This window comes from Ceratosolen solmsi, unplaced genomic scaffold (genome assembly GCF_000503995.2).
Source record: "Ceratosolen solmsi marchali unplaced genomic scaffold, CerSol_1.0 scaffold11, whole genome shotgun sequence".
NCBI classification, from domain to species: domain Eukaryota; kingdom Metazoa; phylum Arthropoda; class Insecta; order Hymenoptera; family Agaonidae; genus Ceratosolen; species Ceratosolen solmsi.
The window spans coordinates 8,737,078-8,756,341 of NW_011948416.1; the positions used below are offsets into that span (position 1 = coordinate 8,737,078).

Consider the following 19,264-nt stretch of genomic DNA (forward strand, 5'->3'; position numbering starts at 1 on the left):
TTTTTTTTTTTTTTTTTGAAACAAAATGTACAGTCGGTTTAGAAAGATATCACAGAGAAACTAAACAATTAGATTCTATATTTTATGCATCGTGTGCGTGCTGCGTGACAATGTAGGCTTTTGTATGAGTCAAACAGTTACAATTAAATGTACAGTAACATTTATATAAGGAATTATTAAATTGTTTTATTATTGACGTAAATTACAACTCTTCTGTAGGAACTTAAATTCCAAAACTTATAGTTTTTATTTTGAAATTTTAGAATTTGATGAATATGATATATTAATTCATTATTTGTTATTTTATTAGCCCAAATAATTTAACTACCTAACGATTGTTTCGCATCATTTAATTTATTAATAGAAATAATACAAAAGTATATTCGTGGGAGCCGACGCACGCACAAATGTACGAATATATACCTAAGACATTTTGAGATAATAAAAGAAGTGAAGAAAATTGATATTTGAATCATTTAATTCAACAATAAATGTTTATTTTTGATAAATTTTTATTATTATTCTAAAACGTAATCGTATCTAAAGATTTTCGTATAAAGTTTCAGTACTTAAAAAGTTGTATATTTATGTATTAAATTTCGATGAATTGATTATTTATAATTTATCTGCTATTGAAGAAGAAATATTTCACATAAATGAAAATATTAAATATATTTTTCCTATTAATTTTTTCAATATTCCTTTTTTGTTTAAACAAGATTATTTCCAGTTAACTAAGAATTTTTTAAGAATCGATGATTTCTTTTACAAATCTAATCGTAACTAAAATATAATGTAAACAATAAATTGAATATATTTCCGTAAATGAGTATATATTTTTTATAATTTGATAACAGTTTTTTTTTCTTCTAAATAGTTCTAAATAATTTTCTTCTTGCCCCTTACTAAATAATTTTACAATTCTCTACAGTCGCAAATATATGCGCCATTTATCTAATCAATACCAAACTATTAAGCATATAATTGCATAATACGTAATTATCATTTTATCATATTAAGTTAATAACTTCATTTTTAATTTAAAAAGCAAAACAAAAAACAAAAAACAAAAAAAGAAACAAAGAACCATCATTATTATGAAAGTAATTCTGCTAAAAATATTATTATACTATTATACAGTAGGTTTATCGTACACTCTTTACGGTTACTGAAATTTCTTATAATATAAATAATTTCTTACATTATCTAATATAACGATGTTTGAAAAGCAATATATTATTCAACAATTGTAATAGATTCAAAGCACCGAGCTGCTGAAAGTGTTGGTAATACGTCACGTCGACGTTGTCGCGTCTCATTTCAATATCGACCCTCGAGTGGCGTCTCTAGTCGCTCATATACGCGTCGTTCTGCACATCAGAAGCGATAATCCCGAGTTTTTCTATATAAACGAGTTTTTACAATGCTCGCTTTATCTACCGATTTTACTTTTGTAAAGAGAGCACTATAAAATTTATCATGCCAAATGAAATAAGCTTATAAAGTTTCTAAAAAGTTCAGATTTGAAAATAAATGGTTTCTAAAAATATTTGAAATTTGCTTACTGTTGAATTAAGCTAAATTCATACGTATATTTAAACTATATAATATACAATAAATATAAAAAAAAAAAAACATTTTTTGAAAAATTTACAGCATAGCATTTATATTTGGTAACGACACAGGTTTTATATTTGCTCATCTTTCAATATACGAAATGTGAAAGTAAAATAAAGTTTATGCAAAATATAAGCTTAACTTCTTATATAAGAAAAAGATACGGAGTATAACAATTGAAAAAAATTATAATTTGTTCTATATTGTTGAATTATTAGCGCTTTCAGTTTATTTTTTTTTGTTGAAAATTTGCCATTTTTTTTTCTTTTTTCTTTTAAATACATTTCATTCTAAGTAAGGAAATAGTTACAATCTTTTCCTTACTTCTACTAGACCATATAAGAGAAAAGCTTTGATGATTAAAAATAAGCTTCAGTAGTTAAATTCATTAAAATAATTTCAATAGTCGTTATAGTTAAGTATCAAATTTCCACAGATGATTATGAGAGTACATTTTAAAAAAGTTATACAAAATTATAAAAACAATCAATCAATATACCTGAAATTATATATTGAATAACTAATGGCTAAATTATTTAATAATTACATTTACTTATTTTTAATTATGAATTCAAATTGAGTCATAATATCGATAAAACTATAACCTCACATTATGCCTAGATTTAGTTTTTTACATTATAAATTGAATTTGTAACTTAATTATTTTGTAATGCCAATACCAAATTTTGAAAAATATAATATACGTATATATAATAATTATTATATTAAAAATTTATTACTTATATATTAAGATTTATTTTTAATCTTTTATGTATTGTATATACTATTGTTAATAGTAAGAAAAAAGTATGACAAATTTAATTTAAAATTTTAGTAACTTTATTTGTACAAAATTAATATTGTTTAATATTAATTTTAACATTAATTTAAAATAAATGTTTAAAATAAAATATAAATTTAAAATTAATGTTTAACATTAATATTACAATACAAAATAAATATTGTAAAGCTAGTAATGTATTGAAAAATATAGTGCATACATGGCTTTAATATATTAATTTTAATGAATATAAACTTTTAATTTTTATCAAAGTCAATTTATTATTCAATTAGTATTGTAATTTGACCTCAATCGGACGCTAATCGATTTTTTTTTAGTTTAGATATTTTGAAATTATTAGCACTTTCATTTTAATAAATTATTTATATTTTCAGTTTAGTCGATGATCGTTGTGTTGTATGTCCTGAGGCTGGAGATTTGAGTAATCCTCCAAAAAAGTTTCGAGGTAGGTGCAAATCTATGTATTTATAAATTATAAGTAGTATTAGATTATACTTTGTTTTTAATAAATTTATTTTATGTTTATGTCAGTACTATTAATTTATCATCCAAACATAAAAAATGTAATCATTTTATATGAAAATCAAAATTTTATTAAACGTGTTTTTATACTAAATATTTAACGTCACTTGCTAATTTACTAAAATTGGGTCGAATGTTTTTGGTTTTTAACCAACTTAAACCAAAGTATAGAAAATTTTACATATGATTATTATTATTATGTTTCAAATTAAATATTATAAATTTTTCGATAAAATAGATTGAATGTAGCATGGATAACTACAGATTCTAATGCGTAAATACATTTATCTTTGAAATTTAATTTTTATCTATTGTATTAATCTTTTAAACCTAACATCATTTAAGTCTCATTTATTTTTATTCTTGTTTTATAATATAATTGTTATTTTGATTTTTATCTTTCAAAAAAAAAAATAAAATTATTAATTACGTAAATAAATATCAAGTATATATATAGTTGAAAGTGTTTTATCGGTGATTCTGTGTACGAATATTTTTTAAATTTCTGATTGTAAAAGTGAATTAGGTAACTAATATGTTCTTAGATATAAGTATAATGAATATCAGTCAGGCATATTATTATTATATATTTGTTGTCTTCTTTGATATGAGATGCTCATACATAGATATGTTAAATAAGTTATTATATTACCCAATGAATAAATAAAAAAAAACATTTAAAAAATTTTATAAATAAAAGTTTAGTATCTTAATGATCGAGTAATTTATATTAATATCGTATTACATTAGAATAATATAATTTTCTCTATTATTTAGAATTCTAATCTGATCTTGATGTAACAATATTTTAAATTATGAATTATTTTCATATTTTGATATGTTTTTTATTACAATAGTTAAGTATTTAACATATTTAAGTAAATATTTTAATAATTTGAAGTTGAAAAATATAGGTTTATACAAAGTTTTTAATGACAAGTCTTTAAAAAATTCTCCAATGGTTTATGTTATTTTAATATGTATTTTTTTTTAATATTTCGATGGTATAAAGATTGAAAAAAAAATAATTCGCATTGATTATCTATAATAATATAAAAAAACATAAGCGTAAATTATCATTATATCTATTAATAAATTAGATTCTACTTATTATAAATTAATAATAACTACTCATGAATGTTACGAAGATATATCTGCAGTCATAACTCTATATAAGTTTATTTAATTACTTTTTAAGTCAAAACAAAGGTAATAGTTTGAAAATATATATTCAATATTTATTATAACTATGTAATGGATAATTTTATTAAATCTTGAATGGTGAGTATGGGAGGGCTTGTTAAATCCATAATATACAGATAATATTATAGAAAATTAAATAATATTTCATCAATAATATTCATTTCATGTTTTATTTATTAAATGTAAAAAGTTGCAATTTAAAATTACATGTTTTCATTTACGGCGTATTAAACTATAATGGTAATTACTTTTATTAGAATGTACGTTACGACTTTAAACATATCTTATTATTAAATTCTTTATGTTTAATTTGAGATACCTAATTTGTAATATAATTTATAATGTAACAAATAACAATATATTTTAATAGAATTAATAATACGTTATTTCGTAATATAAATGTGGAGTAGTTACTATATTAGAAAAGGGTAATTGTAAAATTTTAATTCACGAATAATAAGATCAATAAAAGATAATTGAAATTTATAGTTCTAATAAATAAAACACGAATGTTCTAATTAACGGTACAAAACAGCGTTTGCTAAAGACACAATGAATGTACAGCAATGAATTATTATTATTATTATTACTCGAGCAATATTATTTTGCTACGCTTCTCATGCAATTGCCTTTAATACGTAGCTGCAACATAACAATATGACAATAACATGATATAAAATTATTCAAGCCCTCGAAATTATGTAAATACATAAATTGTCATTAATATTTTTCGCAGATTGCCTTTTCAAAATATGTCCCATGAATCGATATTCAGCTCAGAAGCAATTCTGGAAAGCTGCGAAGCAAAGTGCCAGTTCGGCTACGGACGCCGTCTTACTCAAGAGGTTACACGTGAGTACCTAATTTACGAATACTTTGAATACCAGGTAGTTATTGCTTTTTTATACCCTCTGCTCCATTTCTCTTTTGCAGCATGCGGCAGAAATCGAGAAAAAGCAAAACGACACGGAAAACAAGAAGCTGCTCGGCACAGTCGTGTCTTATGGAAATGTTGTTCAGGTAATTTTTCTGATCTTTTACATTCTTAATGAATAATGGTTAATGTTGATAATAAAAAATATAACGTTAGATAGAATTTAAAGTATTTTTTCACATTTGTGTAGATTTATATATGCATTTTTATAGCTTCATTTGTACACAGAATCGTAGGCTCGTGTATCTATTTATTCGAATAGTAAAGTTGCTGATCAATGTGCATTAAATATTATTCGTAGTTGTATTACATATTTTACCTATGAATGAAATAATTAAAAACTGTTGTAATACTTTCAGATACATTTGTAAAAGTTTTTTCTGACTAATGCTAGTCCGTTTTTCTTTTATACGTTTTCTTTTATAGTTCTTTTATAGTTTTAATAAAAGATATATAAAAAAATTATATCTTAAAGTGATTTGTTGCAATGAAAATTATCTTAATAAATATATTGTTTAATATAAAAATGTATGTGTCGTAATATTAAATAATATAATGTTTAATATTTTAAATGCTTATCTTATTTGTTAACGGTATTAATAAAAATCAGAAAACAAATACTAAAAAATTTACTATGTACTAAATATTTATCCGGTATCAATCAAGTTAAGAAACATGGAATTTGATCACTTGAAGCAGCGTGTGCGGATGAAATTGAGAGAGAAAGGGATAGAGTGGAAGGAGCCAAGTTAAATAAACAGAGTTAAAAGAGAGAGAGAGAGAGAGAGTGAGTGAGAAGGAGTTTCAAAAAGGGAAATAGAACGATACAGTGAAATAGAGAATAAGAGGGAGGTTGAAACAGTGTGCGTAGTGTGTATGCGCGCGCGTGAGCCTGTGTAAAAGAGAGAGAGAGAGAGAGAGAGAGCGAGAGAGCGTGTAGGTATCAAAGAGAGAAATAGAGAGAGGAAGAAAATGAACTGAAAGTGATTTCGTCTCATTTGCGCACTATGAAGTACTTCCTCTACGCTCTGTTCTAGAAGGACGTAATATATGGAAATGTATATAATTATTAACAATATATTATTTATAGTTTTTTAAACTATTATAAACTATTAAAATTTTGATGCTTGAAATTATTTAAATTGAAAACTATATTTATTGATATTCAATGACCTTGATTTTCTGATTAATTGATAATTGTACAAATTTAATTTAGTTTTATTGGAAAAATAGTATCAGTTTGGTGTCAAAAATTTATTTGGATCAATGCTATATATGATTAAATGAAATTATATAAAACAATGTATTTTTTATGAGTATCATAATTTTATGCTAAATCATTATTGTTCATGGCTCATTGAACGTACGAGCGCCCATGAATTTTCGGGTCAAATTTTTATTTTCCATTAAATTATTACTTACATAAATATCAATTCATTAATAAAATGTATCCATTCGAATACTTATTAATTTCTTCTATAGATATTTTTTCGAAGTAGCATAAGCTTATGACAAATATACGTATGATTTCTATGTTTTATCATGACAGAGTACGTAATTTCGAAAATGTCTGTTGAATCTTAGATGAAATGATTAATAGTAAATGTCATCATATGAAATTCTATGAGTATGATGACGATATTATTAACCGGCTATGTTACTCCAAGTATTTTTATTAATTCGTAGTAATAATTTTTTACTAATAATACATTTTAATTTTTTTAATGGAACGGTTACCAATACATTAATATTTTTAATTACATTAATATTAGGGATCGCAACTTACACTCTGTGGAAATATTTTATATTCTTTCAATTTGTAGCTCACTCTACTAAATTATTCAACTGCATTATATATAATATGTATGTATGCGCGTATGTGTGTGCGTGTGTGTGCATTGAATAGCAGGCGCTAATGACCGGAATTTGATGGATTGCGAGGTGCGCATTCAAGTGTCTCGTTTTAATGACTCACGACTTGTGGATCTCATTCAAATAGAATGCGAAGTATTAGCGAATAACCGTTTAATAAGAAATTACTTTTCATCATGTAGGAAGTAACATTTTTATAATATATTTATTGATTAGTCATCTTTTTTTTTTGTTTACATCGTAATTATATTTATTATGTAATTTTATTGGCAAAAATGTTACGAAATATTGCTAAATGTATTGTTATAGAACGTGCAAAGTAACTTTGGCTTTATATTCTGCAATAGTCTATGACTTTCAGCTACAACACTTTATATTATAAATAGTTAAAAAAAAAAAAAAAAAAAACAGAAGCTCGAATTTAATCGTATAATAACGTTGTAATTTCAATGAATACACGAGTTGGACATTAATGCGGAAAAATAATATTAGCGTAGTAAAATTAATTCGCAATACGCATTAATAATAATTATTATTATTATTACAGAGGGAACTTAAATTTGTTAAAAATATTCAGTCCTAATATGTTACGGACTCCAACTATCGTTTATTGTCAGTTTTATTATTACAATCCCTACTTCCTAAATGTAGAACCTCGCTGTCGTCAGGGATATTGGCTATGCTCGTATAACAAACGACACGCATGACATGTCGACTTAATGGCGAACCTTTGCTTATTCGACAGCTTCTCCATCTAAAATCCAACAAGTTCCTCACGGTAAACAAGCGGTTGCCAGCCTTACAAGAGAAGAATGCGATGCGCGTTTATCTAGACGCCAATGGCAACGAAGGAAGCTGGCTATACATAATGCCGTTTTACAAGCTGCGCAGCGACGGCGACAGCGTCGTCGTCGGGGACAAAGTGATCCTCGAGCCGGTGAACGCCGGTCGCCAGGGTCTACATGTCGCAGCGAATTACGAGCTCAACGACAATCCCGGCTGCAAGGAGGTCAACGTGGCCAGCGCCGCCACTTCTTGGAAGGTCACGCTTTTTATGGAGCACCGGGAGAACCAGGAGGAGATATTGAAGGGCGGTGATGTCGTTAGGTAAGTTTGAGTGACGTGAAAGTCGATATTTCGAGCTTTGCGGGAAGTTTTACGAAATCGAGCGGGCGGCTGTATGATTACGGAGACATTTCAAAAAATTGTTCCCACGCTCAGGCGATCGCTCATGCTATTCACTTTGGACAGGACGAATTTTGACGTAAGGCCGAGGGAAATGAATGTGCGTAAGATCATGATTTGTCAGGCATTCGTTAATAAATAATTTCTTTTTCACCTTATATTGTATTTCTATCGGAGTTTGATTTTAAAATCAATTTCTTTTGTAAATTCTATTAGCGCTCGAAATATTAATATATTTTTTATTGGCTTTTGTTCGACAGTAAAGTAAAATAAACGGACTTTTAAGCATTCATAAAATTTCATGAACAGGCAAAACACTTTTATTATTTTGTTTCTATATTTGTAGGAATGTAAATATATATATATATATATATATATATATATATATATATATGTGTGTGTGTGTGCCGTCGTAAATTTTTTGCAACTTATACTTATGTATCGTTGTAATTTAATGGACTGTTTGTGGAAATGGATTTCTAGCGAGGTATTTATTTGTACACATTCGATAAAACTTACCATTAGGTATTTTGTATACACTTTTTTTTTTCATTTTCACCGTACTGAAGCATATAAATTATTCTCAATTATTATCTCTGTGAATATTTATAATAATCATTCAAAAATTATTTTGCTATAGTTCATTATAATCCATTTATACACGAATAATATCAGCACACGACTCGTTGATTATTTATTTACGATTATTTGTCTAATTGCAGGTTATTTCATGCAGAGCAGGAGAAGTTCTTGACGATGGACGAATATAAAAAAAAGCAGCATGTTTTTTTGCGAACGACCGGAAGAACGAGTGCCACAGCTGCTACGAGCAGTAAAGCACTTTGGGAGGTTGAGGTACTTTATCAATATTTTTTATTCTTTGTCCCGTCATTTATGATAAAAATAAATCATTGTGATTTAGCGAGTAAACTGGATAATATATATTGTTCTGGCTGAAGATATTGTTTTTGGAAATTTTGGTTTATAGAGCAACCAAGTCAATTGTTATGTCCAGCATTAAGAGGAATAATTCAAATTTCGCATAATATTTTTTTTATTATATTTGACTATATTTTATAGATATTTTTAATTAGCTTGTATACGAGTTCATTATTTTTCTTAATTCAGGATAATATATTTTTCCTCGTATACTCTTTGCGGATCTACGTGTAACGTAGATAATGCTAATGCTAACTTTTCATTCCCATTTGTTTATTATTATTTGTTTTTTTTAAACTAACTTTATCAGTACTAATTCGCAGTTGAATAGAACGAACGAAGAAAGCGAGTGAAAGATCAATAATCAATGCCACTCAATTATTAAAATTGTTGTTTTAATAAAATTTTACAAAATCATATATTATACAAATAATTTTATAAAATCAATTTTTATATGATTGATGGCTTTAGGAATAGCGAGTGGAGTAGTGTAGTGGTACTAACTTAATATATAAAATATTTATTTCATACGTACTCGGCTTACCAAGATTAAATCGAAGGATAATGAATCGACTTGCTATTTTGTAAGCTAAAAAGTTTTTTTTAACTTAACGGTAACCGAGGAAAGGCAAGGTGATCGCATTGTCCCGGTTATAGAGGGAATTCATATAGAAAAAGACAAAGAGCGATAAGGGATATTTTTTGCCCATGCTCGTGGTTATTTTAGTTGGAAATGATGTCTTCATTTAAATGATGAATATTTTGGGCTGTGATTAACCTGTTTTTTGCTCTTCTTCTAAAGGGAAAGTCGCAACAACCGCGTTGTTTGCTTCTCTATTTTTCGTTAAAAACTCATAGCGGCATTCATTGTTTTTTCGTGGTTCGTATTCTCCTTTGGATTTTTTTCTTCTTTCATGCTCTGCTTTTATACAAGACGGAGAAAACGTAGACAGACATGTGTCCGACGCGTTGACAGCTTATATCGATTAATATAATAAATATTTTTACAAGCAAAAAATTTGAAATTTTTAAATAAATTGAACACATTCCATTGAATAATTATAGTTTGTCTCATCAATTGTAGATTATTCCTGGCTATCTAAAATGTAATTAAAAATTTTTTTGACAAACTTCTTTCTATTTGTACTTGTAATAATTTCTTTATGATGAGATTTTTTAGATCTTAAATCTATATCAAAGATTTTTCATTCATATTTTTTACGTAATATTGTTTCACAGACATTTATTGCATTATATCTATAAACAAATTCTTGTTTATAATTATAAGACTCAAAGTGTTGCAAATTATATTTTAGAATTTTGTCGATTATTACCACATTCTTTTAATTATGCAAGTAAAATATAATCATTTTGTTTTTTTTTTATAGAATATGAAATTAATTTTTAATATTATCAGCTGGTTTGCTTTACTTAAGCGTATGAGGGAAAATTTGATTTTTTTTCTTTTATATCTCGTATCTTATAATGGAGCCCATGTGGTAGCGTATGTGAGTTTTAAGTAAATTATTGCTCTTTACGCGATTTATTGCTCTAATACGTTAACAACCAATTGTTATGAATTTTGATTATCCGAAATTAATATCAGAAATTATAAAGCCGTGTAATTTATTATTATAGATTAAACATTTAGCAAAAGTTCAAAACTATAAACAGTATTTTCTATGAAACACATTTCTTGAAAATGAAATTGTAATTGACCAATATAATTACAAGTTTTAAAGGTCCGTATAGTATTAGTTTGTTTAACATTTATCTGAAAGTAAATTCAATTTGCACCTTATTATGTTAAGCCCGCAAGTAAATTATCGATTATTATTCATATCTATAATCACTATAACTGATTACTTTATCATTTAAACTCATTAACTAAATTTATCAACGAGTTGTAGGTCTCATTCAAATATGACTATTAAACTTATTAGTCATTAGTACTTATGTTAAAAGTTAAATAATTTATCTAATGCTTTTTAAAAATTTGATTATAGATAATATTATATTGAATCGAAGTAAAGATTACTCTTTCATCATTTATTTTTAGAATAAATGTAATTTATTAAATAAGATTCAAGATTAATCATTAATTAGTAATATTTATATTATCTCCATTTTTATTTTATTATGATAAAGAAAATGATAATTATCTCAATTATCAACATGAAAATATTAGTATTTTTATAGTAATTTCCATAGTATTGTCATTGAGATAGACAAAATTCTTTTTTCACCCAACATAATTTGTAAATAATTTATTCAAAAGATATTTTATTTAGATAAACAATACATTGCTGTAATGAATAAAATGATTTTTTTTTTATTCTACGATACAGGTAGTACAACATGATCCATGTCGAGGCGGAGCTGGTCATTGGAATTCCCTTTTCAGGTTCAAGCATTTAGCCACAGGCCAGTACTTAGCAGCAGAAATAGATACCGACGAACAAATTGAAACTATAAAGGGCAAACGTGGTTAGTGTGATTTATTTTTATGCTTTTATTTAGAAATAAGAAATCTTCTCATTCGGTTTACCATGCTAAATTTAAATATATTAATATATTTGTCTCATGACGTATAAATAAGATTTGAACGTACAAAGTATTATTTGTCTTTCAATCTGCTCTTATTGAACTTATTAGATTTGTAAAATTTTCTTTTATCCATTTTCATTAAAGAATCAATTAAATCATTAAAAAATTAAATAATGAAGACCTATTTTACATGCAGAGTTGCTTATTTACTTTTATGCATTAATGTTACTTGGCTTAAATTCTAATAGAACCTCCAGGACCTGTGTATCGATTGGTTTCGGTTCCACACAGCAACGAAATAAGTTCTTTATTTGAATTGGATCCAACGACACTCACTCGAGGTGACAGCTTGGTACCGCAGTCCTCTTTTGTAAGGCTGCATCATATTTGTACAAATACATGGGTGCACTCGACGAATGTGCCAATCGATAAAGACGACGAGAAACCCGTGATGTCAAAGGTAAAAATAATGCTCCCAACGTTAATTAATAATATATCTATGATTATCCGATTGATGCTTTTGAAGCTTCCGAATGTAAGAATTTCATTTAACAAAATTGTACGTCCAATGTGTTTTGGCATGCTTGAAGAAATTAGAACTAGCAGATACTCATAATAAACATAAAATTATCCCTAACATTATTATATTTGCTATTGGCAAGATCGGGCCACTAGTGGCAATCGTTTTCGGCATCGGGTGTCGTAATAATCCAGGCGTATTATTCTTATGTTTGTAAATTCGAAAGGTGGGCTGCGCTATAAACAAGGAGGATAAAGAGGCATTTGCGCTGCGCTCGGTATCACCCGTGGAGGTGCGGGATCTCGATTTCGCGAACGATGCCTGCAAAGTCTTGGAGTCAATAAGCGGCAAATTGGAAAGGGGCACGATATCACACAATGAGAGGCGAGCTGTGACCAGTTTGCTGCAGGACATCGTTTACTTTATTGCGGGGCTGGAGAACGAGCAGAACAAGTCCGAGGCCCTCGAGCTCGTCGTATTGAATCCAGTAAGGGATAGACAGAAGCTTCTTCGGGAGCAGTACATACTTGGCCAGTTGTTTAAAATTTTGCAGGTAATTAATAAAGCGTTCAATGCCCGTAGGGCACACGTTATCGCTGTTTTATTTGAAAATTCCTTGAAGAAAAAATGATGAAGCTGAAGCGAGTGGATGTTAAATTAAATTAAACACACACACGCACACCCATACTCTCTCTCTCTCTCTCTCTCTCTCTCTCTCTCTCTAAATGCACACGCGCGCGCGCGCGCGCACGCACACTCAAACACAAACTTACTCGCACGTACGCGTGGCCACACGTACAATTTAATTATAAAAAGTATCGGCTCTTAATATGCCTAACTAATATGTGTAATCTGTTTTAGGCACCATTTTTGGAATCAGCGGAAGGTGAAGGGCCGTTTTTGAGGATAGAGGAGTTAAACGATCCAAGACATGCACCATACAAATATATGTTCCGATTGTGCTATCGTATTCTCAGATTGTCACAGCAGGATTATAGAAAAAATCAGGTATTCGTATGAGAAAATGCATTTGCTTTTAGGCGCCCAAGCATTCTAATAATATTGAAATAAAAATTATTCTTTTAAAGGAATATATCGCCAAACACTTTGCCTTCATGCAAAAACAAATAGGCTACGATATATTGGCTGAAGATACTATTACCGCGCTCCTTCATAATAATAGGAAACTATTGGAGAAGCACATAACTGCTGCAGAAATTGAAACATTCGTTGGTTTAGTCAGGAAAAATATGCATAATTGGGAATCGAGATTTTTAGATTATCTATCCGATCTTTGCATATCAAATAAGAAAGCAATAGCTGTAACTCAGGAATTGATTTGCAAAAGTGTTCTCAGCGAAAAGAATAAGGACATACTTATCGAAACAAGGTATGTTAAATAATAAGTTACATGTTAAAACAATAAGTCCGTAGGTTTACATTGAGATTGTTTAATCATCATTAAGATCATGTTTAATCGTACCAATAAATTTCTTATGGAAATTCATTTTAGTATGTTGAAAACTCATGTTGAGGTCGAAGATGTTGATGAGAGGCAAGAGCACGACGAAGAGCCACATATCACTATTATAGAAGAATTCGAAGTCTTTTTAGTATGTAATGATGGAAAAGTTCGTAATATATTTAAATATCATATAATAGATATCATTATTTTTTATTCGGAAAAGTTAATTTGGTCAGTTTTGTTCATTTTTTCAGCGTACAATGTCGTTAAATGAATTATCGAGGGGAGCTAAATTGGGCAACATCGAGGACGCTGCAATATTGGATTATTATAGACATCAGCTGAATTTGTTTAGCAATATGTGTCTTAATAGGCAATATTTGGCACTTAATAATCTGTCACCTCATCTGGATATCGATTTGATATTGAAGTAATTTATCAACCGGATTCCAATTAGAGAATAATCAAAGAGTTTATCAAAGAGCTTAAAAATATGAATGCAATTTACAAAATGAACAATAACAATGAATAATTATATACTTCAATTTGATTATTTAACAATACTAACGTCATGTCATTGTAACGCTATAATCGATATCACATATTATAATATAATTTATTTTGAACAATATCGATATCGAACAATATCGATATTATTGGTTTATAGCTTGATAATACATAAATTCTTGTTTTCTTCTCATTCGATTATATGATAAACATAATATATATATATATATATATATGTATATATATATATATAAATATATATATATATATATATTTATATAATTTTCAGATGCATGGAAGATGAAACCGTACCATATGAATTGCGAGCATCATTTTGTAGATTAATGCTTCATCTGCACGTTGATCGAGATCCTCAAGAACAAGTGACACCTGTGAAATATGCTCGACTTTGGTCCGAAATACCATCTAAAATGAGCATTAACGAGTGAGATATTAACAATGAAATATTCCCTTAATATTTAAATCTCATAGTTTTGCACTAACTTTGAAAATTCTTTGTACCATAAAATATAGTTATTGAAATGAAAATAGTTTTATAATAATAGTTAAGACAAATTAATTAAATTTAATTAAAATAGTAATAAAATATGATGATGATGATGATGATGATGATGATAATGATAATGATAATAATAATAATAATAATGATAATAATAATAATAATAATAATAATAATAATAATCAACAATATAATTGACGAATAATTTACATTTTCCCATATAGTTACGATACAAATAAAATGCCAGATCAAAGTAAAGAGGCTGTGAGGGCAAAATTTAGTTCTACAATATTATTCGTTGAGGATTATTTGTGCAACGTCGTAGCGAAAATGTGGTCTTTCTCCGATCAAGAGCAGAATAAACTTACGTTTGAGGTATATGTATTTTCCATAATTGTTGGCCAATTACTTTAACACGTGCGTAAAGTATTAAAATATTTATTATTTTATAGGTGGTCAAGTTAGCTCGTGATCTGATATACTTTGGATTTTACAGTTTTAGCGATTTACTGAGATTAACCAAGACATTACTTAATATTCTAGATTGTGTTTCGGAAAACGATGCTTCGGATGGAAAAGTACCAACTGGAGAAATAGATTGTAAGTAATAATTTATCTTTTACTTTATCGTTTCGAGTGATCATGATAATTTAATGATTAAATTATACACAATTGTTAAAGATAAACTTAATATAGTATTTTTATATCTAATAAAATAGAACATAATTATAAGTCTCATCGCTGTGAATATATCAATTAAATTTACTTTTTTTTTTTCTTCAAAACTATCTATATACATATTACTGATTTTTCATTGTTGCTTTACAAATAATTCATTCAGCTGAATCTGCGGAAACGGAGAATACAGGTAACTTTGTAAATGCTTTAAACTTTTCTTTTGTGAATGCGCTGTTTTTAATAGCTTTAAATTGAATTCATTGTTTTTATAGAAAAATATTTGAAGTATATTATAAAATTGATTGCAGGCTATATATATATATATATATATATATATATATATATATATTGACTTTGGAGAAAATACTTTCCAACAATTGAAATTCAAAAGTTGTAGTTGGAAATTTTATTAATTCTTTTTTCAATATATAAATTCATTTAATTTTACTACTTGGTTCAGATGAGTTAAGAATGTTAGTAATAAACTGTTTCCTACATAATAAGCACATACATTATTAACAATTAATCTCTGGAATCGTTAATGTTTATATTTAAAAACAATAAAAAAAATAAGAAAAAAAAATAGAATAAATTTTAATAAGAAGTTGTTTAATTTATTATACATGAAAATGGTCTCAATGCAAAAAATAAGTCGAGCTACTTTATTATTATTATGTTAAGCAATATTTCATTGTTGGTTTTTATCGCTAGCTGCCGTGTTTGAGTAAACTTTAGCTCATAGACTAGTTAATTTAATTTTAAAAAGCGTAATTTTCTAATAGCCGAGGGTGGAGTACTTCGTTGCATCGGTGATATGGGCGCAGTGATGACAAATTTAACATTAGGTCCGGCAGGTCAAGTAATCGCTGGAACTTCGCCACCTAGGCCCAAGTCAACTGTCACGATAAAAAAGGAATACCCATTGGTCATGGATACGAAGCTGAAGATTATTGAGATATTACAGTTCATTCTTGACGTTCGGCTGGATTACAGGATATCATGTTTATTGTGCATATTCAAAAAGGAGTTTGACGAGACAGAAAAAGCTTCGGGGGATTTGAGCTTAGGTCAGAAGGGTATTGATTTGGAATCTATTGGTACCCAGGCTGAAGGGATTTTTGGCAGTAGGTAAGAACGCTTTATATTCTATCAAGTAAGTGGCGTTGAAAATTATTATAAGATATAAGATATTATAAGATATATGATTTTTCATATTTATATTTAACAAAGATTCGTAATAAGCGATCTTTTTTTCTTTCTTTTTTTTCTTTTTCTTTTTTATGCTTAATAAGCGAATAATAAGCGAATTTTAAATTTTATTTCCATTACCCGGCAACTTATCATTACCATAATGAATAAACTTAAAGCTTCGTTATTACTTCCTTATGGTTGAAGCTATTCTCTGGAAAGAAATAATAAATCGTTATGTTTTCATTTTAAATGTAGCGAGGAGTGTGCTGCACTGGATTTGGATGGATTAGGTGGGCGAACATTCTTAAGAGTATTATTGCATTTAGCAATGCACGATTATCCACCGTTGGTTTCAGGAGCATTGCATTTATTATTTCGGCATTTCAGCCAAAGGCAGGAAGTTTTACAAGCTTTTAAGCAGGTATTGTATTACTTTACTGTATAGTTTATCGGGAATTTTAAATAGCAATTAGAATAGTGAAGTTAAACAATAATTGTTTTAGGTGCAACTGCTGGTATCGGATGGTGATGTCGAATCGTATAAACAAATTAAGGCAGATTTAGACGTTTTGCGACAATCGGTGGAAAAATCCGAACTGTGGGTGTATAAATCAAAAGCCACCGAGGAACATGGAAATAAAAAGAAAAAAAGTAATAAAGAAGAGGAAGAGGATGGTTCGACACCGCGAAAAACTCCACCTCAACTGTCGTCGATGGAGAAAAAAGGTAGATTATTTTACAAGACTTTCTCATTATGAATATTACTACTTAATCATGCTTATTTATTCATTTATTTATTTTTGTTTAATAAAATTTATAAGCCCGATATTTGTAATATATGAGGCTGAATCGCGCTTCTTAAGATCATTAGTTAAGTTATATTATGTAAAGACAATTGAAAATTATATGTATATATATATTTGCATATATTTGCAGGCTCTGCGATAGATTTGGACGTGGGTCCACCCTTACACGCGGATCAGGCGGAGGAGTATCGTAAAATCCAGCAGATCTTGATACGGATGAACAAACTTTGTATTCAAAGCCTTCCTGGCGGACAGGTGAAACCGCGCAAGCACGAGCAGCGACTTCTTCGCAATGTCGGCGTGCACACGATAGTTCTCGATCTCTTACAAGTACCTTTCGATGCGAAGGAAGACGTGCGAATGATCGAGCTTATGCGGCTTGCGCATGATTTTCTGCAGAACTTCTGTCTTGGCAATCAGCAGAATCAGGTGCTGTTGCACAAACAACTAGATCTGTTTTTAAATCCGGGAATTCGAGAGGCTCAGACGGTCTGTAGCATCTTTCAGGATAACTCCACTCTGTGCAACGAAGTGAACCCGAAGGTTATTCAACATTTTGTGCATTGCATCGAGACGCATGGGAAGCACGTGCAGTACTTAAAATTCTTGCAGACGATTGTGAAAGCGGAGAATCAGTTTATTAGGAAATGCCAAGAGATGGTTATGCAGGAGGTTGGTTTTCTGATAGAAGAATGATTGCTTTAATTATTTTCTGCTATTATTATCATTATTATTACTGTTGTTATTATTGTTGTTGTTGTTATTATTATTATTATTATTATTATTATTATTATTATTATTATTATTATTATTATTATTATTATTATTATAATTATAATTATTATAATAATTATTATAATTATTATTATCATTATAAATTCATTTATTGTATTACGTAACGAAAGCTTCATTTTAAACATGTTCAAACATATTTTATCATATTGTATGAAGAATTTTAAGGATAATATAGATGAGAGATAATTTAATGTTGCGAAGCATTAATTTAAACTTTCTCCAACAGCTCGTCCAAGCAGGCGAAGACGTTCTCGTATTTTACAATGATAGAGCATCTTTTAATTATTTCGTGGAAATGATGAGATCAGAAAGACATCGTATGGACGAAAGTAGTCCACTCAAGTGAGGAATTATTCGATATTACATTTTAATTTTAATTATCGTTTATAAAGGAAAAGCTTTTGTTTCAGATATCATGTAGAGTTAGTAAAATTATTAGCTTGCTGTACAATGGGCAAAAATGTCAATACCGAAATTAAATGTCATAGCCTTTTACCTCTGGATGACATAGTTTCAATGGTTTCGCATCCAGATTGTATACCAGAGGTAATCGCATATTTAATTGATACATCATTCTAATTAACAATATATGATAGAATTTTAATTTTGTACAGAAAATTGAGATATTTCTTGATAATGATCGATAATGGACAAAATCTTCAAAATTGTAGTTTCGAGTCAAATCAATCACTATTATAATTTTAATATTTACAAATATTCAATAATTTCTAATACTCTAACCAAGCTCATTGTCATACAAATATAGGTAAAAGAGGCGTATATTAATTTCCTAAATCATTGCTACATCGATACGGAAGTGGAGATGAAGGAAATTTACACGTCCAATCATATGTGGTCTCTATTCGAAAAATCCTTTATTGTTGATATGGGATTAATAGCGACAGCAACTCACGATCGCAATCACGCCGACACTGCATTAGAGATTTACGTGACAAATTGCCTGATGAACATCATATCAACTTTCTTCAGTAGTCCATTTTCTGATCAGAGTACGACCGTACAGGTAAAGTTTCTGATTTTCTTTTTTCTTTTTTTTTCTATCTCAAAAGACATTTATCATTATAATAAATTTAAGCCTTATCTATGATATATTTTATGATTTTATTTTTGACATTTATATTTCTATTATATTTACTTTAT

At 28.3% G+C, this 19,264-nt stretch overlaps 1 protein-coding gene across 1 annotated transcript in view; it reads left to right on the top strand.

The window, feature by feature from the left end:
* LOC105359496 (Inositol 1,4,5,-trisphosphate receptor) overlaps window positions 1-19,264 on the top strand; it is a gene marked incomplete at its 3' end in the record, with an annotated part of 56,989 nt that overhangs the window by 24,667 nt on the left and 13,058 nt on the right. The window contains exons 3-24 of the mRNA XM_011496110.1: window positions 2,794-2,864; window positions 4,881-4,996; window positions 5,078-5,164; window positions 7,696-8,057; window positions 8,858-8,990; window positions 11,423-11,561; window positions 11,870-12,081; window positions 12,368-12,694; window positions 13,003-13,149; window positions 13,230-13,531; window positions 13,655-13,772; window positions 13,861-14,036; window positions 14,403-14,558; window positions 14,858-15,008; window positions 15,086-15,233; window positions 16,094-16,439; window positions 16,758-16,923; window positions 17,006-17,228; window positions 17,439-17,980; window positions 18,330-18,445; window positions 18,514-18,649; window positions 18,870-19,127. Coding sequence (XP_011494412.1) covers window positions 2,794-2,864; window positions 4,881-4,996; window positions 5,078-5,164; window positions 7,696-8,057; window positions 8,858-8,990; window positions 11,423-11,561; window positions 11,870-12,081; window positions 12,368-12,694; window positions 13,003-13,149; window positions 13,230-13,531; window positions 13,655-13,772; window positions 13,861-14,036; window positions 14,403-14,558; window positions 14,858-15,008; window positions 15,086-15,233; window positions 16,094-16,439; window positions 16,758-16,923; window positions 17,006-17,228; window positions 17,439-17,980; window positions 18,330-18,445; window positions 18,514-18,649; window positions 18,870-19,127 — 4,432 coding nt within the window. The remainder of the gene's footprint in view (window positions 1-2,793; window positions 2,865-4,880; window positions 4,997-5,077; window positions 5,165-7,695; window positions 8,058-8,857; window positions 8,991-11,422; window positions 11,562-11,869; window positions 12,082-12,367; window positions 12,695-13,002; window positions 13,150-13,229; window positions 13,532-13,654; window positions 13,773-13,860; window positions 14,037-14,402; window positions 14,559-14,857; window positions 15,009-15,085; window positions 15,234-16,093; window positions 16,440-16,757; window positions 16,924-17,005; window positions 17,229-17,438; window positions 17,981-18,329; window positions 18,446-18,513; window positions 18,650-18,869; window positions 19,128-19,264) is intronic.